This window comes from Lineus longissimus, chromosome 10 (genome assembly GCF_910592395.1).
Source record: "Lineus longissimus chromosome 10, tnLinLong1.2, whole genome shotgun sequence".
Lineage (NCBI taxonomy): Eukaryota > Metazoa > Nemertea > Pilidiophora > Heteronemertea > Lineidae > Lineus > Lineus longissimus.
The window spans coordinates 9,927,007-9,935,628 of NC_088317.1; the positions used below are offsets into that span (position 1 = coordinate 9,927,007).

General features: G+C 42.9%; 1 protein-coding gene across 1 annotated transcript; it reads right to left on the minus strand.

Moving 5' to 3' along the window:
- Nucleotides 1-469: 469 nt before the first annotated feature.
- LOC135494296 (uncharacterized) lies at nucleotides 470-1,336 on the minus strand. Its single transcript, XM_064782209.1, has one exon. The coding sequence runs from the start codon at nucleotides 1,334-1,336 to the stop codon at nucleotides 470-472; it is 867 nt and encodes a 288-aa protein (XP_064638279.1).
- Between the last annotated feature and the right edge of the window lie 7,286 nt (nucleotides 1,337-8,622).

The window sequence follows — 8,622 nt, forward strand, 5'->3', positions numbered from 1 at the left end:
ACCCCAGAGAGGAGAGGCATTTTGTCAGACTTTTGCCCTTGAACGAGCACCGACTGAGTTCTCGAGCTGAGGTAGGATTTAAACCACTCCAAGGCTGTCCCCCTGATACCAAGCTTGTCCTCAAGTTGTGAGATCAGAAGCTTATGGCTGATAGTATCAAAAGCAGCAGACATATCAAGGAGGATCAAAATCACACCCTGCCCCCTGTCAAGAGCCACATCGATGTCTGCCTTGATACGCAGTAATGCCGTCTCCGTGCTGTGTCCAACTCTATATGCAGATTGTAACGGATCATACAGGCCATGCACCTTCATATGCAACACGAGCTGCTTCGCCACCACCTTTTCAATGACTTTTGATAGAAAAGGAAGATTGGACACAGGGCGATAGTTTTTGAGGATATTGCAATCCAAACCTGACTTCTTTAGCAGTGGTGTCACAAAGGCATTCTTTAAGCAGTCCTGAAACATCATTCTTTAAGCAGTGTTGAAACATCAGAATTATCAACTACATGTGCTTTGACTTCAGAGGATTGAGATGATGTTGAGAAGTCAGCGCCCGAGATAAAATCATCAACATACGTGTTCTCTCTCAATTCCTCAACAGCTTTTGACTCTGGGTATTGTGACAGGTGGTATTTGATTGTTGCAATCAAGAGAAATGAAGAACAAGTATTACCAAATGGAACTCTCCTGAACCTCATGACCCTGACAGAACCTCCATAATTCCACAAGAATCTATGCAGATCTTGGTCCTTACCCAGTACTCCAACCTGTAGGAAAGCCTTCGAAATACCAACCTTCCATCTCTGAAATCTAATGAGTATCCCAACCAAGTTTCCCAAGAGACATGGACCAGGTTTCAAACAATTGTTAAGTGAAATTCCATTGATGCCCTCGGCTGATGCATCGAACACTGGTCGAACTCTGGTAGTGAGACTAGACTCCTTCATAACGGGATGGTGAGGGAGATAGAACACCGAATGAGGAGTGACCAGTTCGGACTCTGGGACTTCCTCAATGATACCCATAGAATCCATATCCAGGAAAGCCTGATTGTAACCGGCTTTTAAGGGAGGATCCTTCGCCAATTTTCTCATCAAATTTTTCAACCTTGTCTCAGCCATCATTCTATTGTCTAACAAATTCAACTCAGAAGCATTCTCCTTCCAAGGAAGCTGAACATGGTATTTACCATCCTCAAATTTTATCGACTCATTGAAATTCTTCAAGATTTCATCACCAGAATCCAGATTCTGTGCAGACTGAACTCCTATGGATTCTAAGTCCCAGAATTGCTCCAATGTGGACTCTGACAAATCAGACAAACAAACCATACTAGTACTCACTTCCTCATGATGAGTGACTACAAGAACCTGACAATAACCATCAAAATACCGATTCCTGTGCCACCAGACAATCTGATAACACCACTCTTCGCAAAGCTCTAGTATGAATCTAAACCAACCAGAATATCAATCTGAACTTCCCGATCAACCTCTTAAGAATCTGCCATCTGAAGATGTTCAATAGAACCTAGTACTTCCCTTGAGACACTATGCCTATGCATGGATGAACAAACAGACTTTGTACTGTCTTAGCTACCGGTTACGTTAGGATTAACTTGATATTAACGGATTAAAACAGAATTGAATCCAACAATCTATCAGTCTTTATTCTCATGTTCCGCTAACTACACAAGTACCACGGGTCTCAATATACAGGGTGTTATACAAAACACTACAACCCTTCCCCTTTTAGAACAAAACTCCTCTAAGTTAACTGTTTAACAAGAACTCCAAACTAAGACAAGAATTACAATGTTGAAATATAGTCAACTGTATCAGTCCAAACTTTAACCTGGAGACGCCTAACTAAACTGTCTCTCAATTCTCTGCTCAGGTAAATGCAACCAAATAAAACTCAATTCACATTGATTGAACATATTGAACACTAATATTAACTAAATCTTGACCTTAACTTGTCTCAACCAGATAATCTCTAGAAACCTGTCCAATGTTGTTTACTCTACTAGTACTGCAGGTTGTACGCAATTGTCTCTACAATTCAGAACAGTCCAAATTATCCTAGCATCAACAATTTTGGTTAAGTCTACAATTACTAGTATAATTTTATATAGTTCTTGACACAAATATAATGTAATTAAACCAATAATACTTCAAACCAACAAAATTAAAGGAGAACAACTGGGGTAGACTACCCAGAAGTTCCAGACAAGATCAGGGAGTATTCTGTCCCCTTATAGGTGACCTGTCTGTGTTTTAGAAAGTGCACCTTTTGACTTTGACAAGACACTTGGGCAAAACACTTAGCCCAATTCATAGTCACTAAGATGAGCTGGTGGGCGGCATACCCTACCTGACCTGCGCACATTCGGCAATTTAACCGTTGACTCTTGCGGCACTGAGTCATCATTAGAGTCACAATCTGACAGCGCATCCTGTTCAATATCTACAGTAATGGGTTGTTCCTGACTAACGTCCTTCTCAGGTTCCACGTTTTGTTCATGAAACTTTTTCAACTGCGCCGTGTTCCTCTTGTACATTTTTCCTTTGTCGGATCGGACAGTAACGTCGTTCCCGTATTTCTGCACGACAACACATGGCTTCTCAGCAAATCTAGTTGACAGTTTGTCCTTCTTTTGTTGTTGCATGAGAACTTTTTCACCAACTAATATTTCACATTCACGCGCATTTCTACGATTGTCCGCATAGTCTTTTCCCTTTTGTTTTAACTCTGCATCGCGATCTCGGGCTGCTAGCTCACGCTGGTAACTGCTTTCAGAGTATTGCGGCACTTTTGATCGTATTTCGCGACCGAACATTAGTTTTGCGGGTGTGACCCCAGTAGTTGAGTGTGGCGTTGTCCTATACGCAAGAAGTAGTCTGTTTAGTCCTTTCACCCAGTCTTTCCCTTCGGCATGTGCTATTCTCATGGCTTTTAGCATTGTCCTATTCTGTTTCTCAATTTCTCCATTTGCCTGAGGCCACAATGGAGTACTGGTTCTATGCTCAATACAATTTTCGCGAAGGTATGACTCGAATTCAGCAGAAATGAGTTGTGCCCCATTATCGGTTTTCAGCGACTCTGGATATCCATAACGGGTGAATATCGGTTCCAAGCACTCGATCATTTTTGCTGAGGTTATTGTCTTTACAATGTCTATTTCAAAGAACCGGCTGTAGTAATCCACTATTGCCACAATGTACTCCCCATCAGGCATTGGACCTAGTAAGTCTAAGGCGGTATCTTGCCAAGCTGAACTTGGCAGATCAAAGCGCTTTAGAGGTTCTGGTTTTTCAGCTCGTCCGACTAGCTGACACCCATGACACGTGCGACATTTTCTATCTGTGTCACGATCAATGCCGGGCCACCATACTTTGGACCTGAGTCTCTCCTTAGTTTTCACAATACCCTGGTGGCCTTCGTGTCCTAAATCTACAGTTTGTTTCCTCAATGATTTAGGGATAACAAGTCTCCAGCCACGCAGCACGAGCTTACCAACGACACACAGTTCATTCCTAACCGGTTTAAACTCAGCTGGGCAATTCTCCCAGTGACCTGATTCAACACAATCACGGACAACTGAAAGTTTTTCATCAGCGGCGGATTCGCGCTCAATATCACGAATTTTGAGGGCTATAGGAGTAGCCTCCTGCGCAATGAAACGCACAAATTGTTCTGCTTCATCAGTCTGTTCAAGCTTAGACTCAGCAATGAGTCTGGACAGCGCATCAGCCACCATCTGTTTTCCAGGGATGTGCTTTATGGTGAAATCATAAGACTGGAGTCTCAGAACCCATCTTTCTACTCTAGCACAAGGTTTGGATTTTGGCGCATAAATGTACAGGAGCGGTTTGTGATCGGTGGCGAATTCAAAATGTATACCAGACACATAAGCATGAAATCTCTCGCATGACCACACAATCCCTTAAGCTTCCTTCTCCGTTTGTGAATATCGGCACTCCACTTGAGATAGGCTTCGACTGGCATAACCGATGACCCTTTTCACACTGTTCTGTTTTTGGACTAGCATCGCGCCTAATCCAACAGGGCTAGCATCGACGATTATCTCAGTCTCTGCATCTTTCTGGAAGTAAGCCAAACAGTCCGTGTTGCTTAACGCTTCCTTTAGCTGTTTGAACGATTTCTCCTGTTTAGGACCCCACACAAACTTTTCGTCCTGTCTCGTTAAACACCGTAAGGGCTCTGCAATCGTTGCCAAGTTCTTTATGAACCTACCACTGAAGTTGACCATACCCATGAAGCTGCGAACTTCTGACGCGGTCTGCGGTCTGCGGGCTTCTACAACAGCCTTAACGTGCTCGGCGGTTGGCGCAATCCCATGTTCACTGAAAATGAGTCCCATGAACTCTAATTCAGCCAGTCTGAGTTTAATTTTCTCCTCGTTAAGCGTTAAACCCTTTTCAGCCAGTTTCTTTAACACTTTAAACAGTCTCCGATCGTGTTCTTCCGTATCGCGACCATGTACAACTAGGTCATCATGGATGTTTTCGCACCCCTCACATTCTGCTAGAACTTGTTGAATGATGTGTTGGAATTTTTCAGGAGCCGAACTTATCCCAAACATCAAACGCTTATATCGAAATAAACCAACGTGTGTACAAAATGTTGTGATTTCACGCGACTTTTCATCTAGCTCAATTTGGTGAAAAGCGGATTTCAAGTCTAGTTTACTAAACACACGACTACCGTTCATCCTGTCTAAAATCTCGTCGACAGTTGGAATTGGGTGACGCTCACGGATAACAGCTTTGTTCGCCTGCCTCATATCAACACATAACCTGATGTCATCACCTTTTTTTGGAATAATCACCACCGGACTAACCCAAGGGGTTGGACCCTCAACTGACTCGACTATATCATCTTTGGCAAGTGACTTTAATTTCTTTTCAAGCTTTCCACGCGTACTGAACGGAAATCTACGTGTTGGCTGAGCAACTGGTTTTACATTTGGGTCAATGTGGATGGTTGCCTGGTAATCTTTCAGTTTACCGATTCCATTAAAACACTCTGGAAATGCCTTCTTGATTTCGGCAATCCCCATTGACGTTGAACTGTTAGTGTTACCCTGATTACATTGCTCAGTTTGAATCATGTTGACATTTGGACCAACTTTCAAAACATGTAACTTTTCAGCAGTATCTTTACCTAAAAGTGGTCGACCCGCGCAATCGATCACAGTAAAGTCAGCATTCACTTCATGATCTGCTATTTTCACATCTGCTGAGAAAGTCCCTAATGTTGACAATGGATCTTTTGTACCATACGGATACAATCTTTTACTCGACTTATCAGAAATACACGTAACCCTTTGCTTTTTCATGTATCTCCAAGTATCACGATCCACGATGTTAGCAGTTGATCCCGAATCGATCAGCATTCTAACGTTGACTCCACCGATGTCTGCATCGACCATACCACTATTCAGGCTGCAACCTTTCCTCCCTATCAAGAATGCGTACTCGTCATCTTCATTTGAAGCGTTGACCTGGTTAACTTTTCCTTGTTTCGTATCTCTGCCCTTCTTCGTCGGATTAGCTTTTCCCTGTTTCGGATCTCTGCCCTTCTTCATCCGTCCTTGTTTCGTCTTACAAACGCTGGAAAAGTGTCCAACTGGATTGCACTTGTTGCACGTGGCGCTCTTTGCCGGACATGACGGGTCCTTACTGAGGTGTCCATCACGTCGTCCACAACGGTAACAAGCTAATGTCTTTTTCTCTTTTACGTCACAGGCATTTTTCACACGATTGACTTCACCGGACACCGACTTGGCTTCAATTTGCTTCATTTGCAAATCGACAGCTTCCATTGCTCTAGCTAATTCTAGAACTCTGTCTAGTGTCAGTTCAGTCCCTTTTTGTAAGAGTTTCCTACGTAGACCTGATGATTTACATGCGTCGACAACTTGATCTCGGATTTGTTCGTTTTTCGCCTCCCCATCCCCGAATTCGCAATTTAGGGCTTGCTTTTTCAGTCGTGACACAAACTGGGCAACCGTTTCATCCTCCTGTTTTAACTGTCGAAACACATGTCTCTCGTAAGCTACATTCAACCTCGGCAAGAAATACCCATCCAGTTTTCGAATGGCAGCTTTGTACACGTCATCCTCTTCACCTTCAAACCCAGCGACAAATGGCACAGCTGGCACCGTCTCGTACAGATCTTGTACCTCCATACCAGCAGAGTGTAACAGAAGTGCCTTCTTCTGAGCAGCCAGGGTGACACCTTTTCCCACAGCATAGTACTCAAATGCTTTCTTCCAACGTTTCCACCGGGGCCCTACATTGGCCAATTCACCAGTGCAGTCCAATTTAGGAAGTGGGGCCACTTCTAACGCTACCGCCATTTTCTGCTTTTAGGCTTAGGTTTGCAAAAATTAACACATCTATGGGTTCACTAGATACTCGTCGCCATATTTGTACTGTCTTAGCTACCGGTGACGTTAGGATTAACTTGATATTAACGGATTAAAACAGAATTGAATCCAACAATCTATCAGTCTTTATTCTCATGTTCCGCTAACTACACAAGTACCACGGGTCTCAATACACAGGGTGTTATACAAAACACTACAGACTTGACATCAACTGCCTTGAGTTCCTCTGAACTTCAAGAGCCACCCTGTAATTTTAACCTGTAGACATTGTATGCAGAACGAGTTGATGGCTTACCTCCACCAAAGGCTGCATAGGACATATACTTAGCCGTTACCCATTCTGGATCGACCCTTTTCACAAGCGAACTACTGATGTAGGAGCTGTCTGACCCTGTATCAAACAACACCGTGGCCTCCACTGCACACCTCCTTCCACACACTGTAACCTTCGCAGTCTGCAGCACCGTATAGACGGACGCCCCCTGGCTGAAGAACAAGAGTGAATATTAAGATCAGCTAACGCAGTATGCACCACTGCACGGTCTTCACTGGGTCCGGATTGACTATTACCTGACAGTTCTGTACCACTAACAGTTTCATCATTATCAACTTTTCTTGAATTTGAACCACTACTATGTGAACCCTGCCCATGGCACAGAAGTTGATGATGTCTACCAGAGCACTTAGCACATGTGGAGTTACAACCTTTGGGCCTATGTCCCAATTTAATACATTTGAAGCAAACTCCACTGTCTTGGATTACCCTATGTCTTTCCTCAATCGGAATCTTAGTGACAGTCCAACATCTTTCAGAAGCATGAGCTTTCTTACAGAATACACAAAATTGTTTACTACCTTTGCTAGAATTTGATTGTGAAAGAAGGTTGTACAACAGGCACATGTTTGCAGCTCGTTGTCTTGGTTGTTGAAAGTCCTTCAAACACCTCACTACGTTTTCTGCGTTGAATCTCTGTCTTGAGGAATGTCAGTAGTCCCTTCAGATCATTTTCTTTGCCCTCACTGTCTCTCACCCACTCAAGCCGCAACTCGGACGTAAGACGCGAAAGAATAAGTGGAGTCAACAGAACACCGTATTCCTCTCCACTTATTTTTAATGTCCTCAGGCTTCGAACGTGACCTTGGATAGAATCTAACAACTGCCACAGTTGAGCAATGTTCGGTTTAACAGGCACTGTGATATTCAATAGCACTTGAATGTGTGAGAATATGATTCTATTCTTCTGTCCGAAACGTTCCGCCAACATTTCCTTAACATTCTCGTAATTGTCGGCTGATATCGACAGACCTTCAATGACCCTTTTTGCATCCTTTTCGAGAACTGACTCAAGGTATGTGAACTTCGAAACGACGAACAAGTCCTTCCGATTGTCAACAATGATTTGGAACTTTTCCCAGAAACTTAGTCATTCCATCGGATCTCCATCGAATGTATCAATTTTAGGCAATTTAGCCTCAACCTTTATAGCACCACTACCACTAGTCTTAGTACTAGCACCACCAGTAGCACCAGCTGTTACACTAAGCTTCAACTTATCAAGCTCTTCCAATGCTTGAACCTTGCATGTTAGTACCTTTGTTCTATATTTGAATGTTTCATCAATGTCTGTGTTGAGTAAGTCGACATCCGCACCTATCTCCGTTTCGATTTCTGTACAAATCTGATCATATTTTGCCAAACGTATATCAAATTCTTTGATCTGCAACTCCAGCGCTACAGCAGAAAAAGATTTGGAGCGTAATAGTTCATCTATGGCATTTGCTTCTCTTGTCAGCCAAGACCTCATTGCCACACGACTCTTCTTCAGTGTGGAGAGCGCCATCTTGAATTCGTATAGGGCCTACTAATGTATAGTGTACATGGTGTACAGTCAGTCAATGCAAATGTACACACATTGAGTCAGCAAATTTTCATTCAAATGTTCAACAAGTCATAACTCATGTCACCTGCACTGAAAACCATCTCAAAGTTCCTCATTTATATATCAGTAATGTTCATTGAGGTCTTCGACACCAAATGTTTCGGACCATTATCTTTAGTGCGTCCACAATTTCGATTTTGTGACATGAATAAAATGAGTACAACAAACTTCTTTATAAAATATGGCCGAATTAATCATTGACAAAAACACAAGGTGGCAGCACCAGACTACACACCAACATATTATAAAACATACTACATCA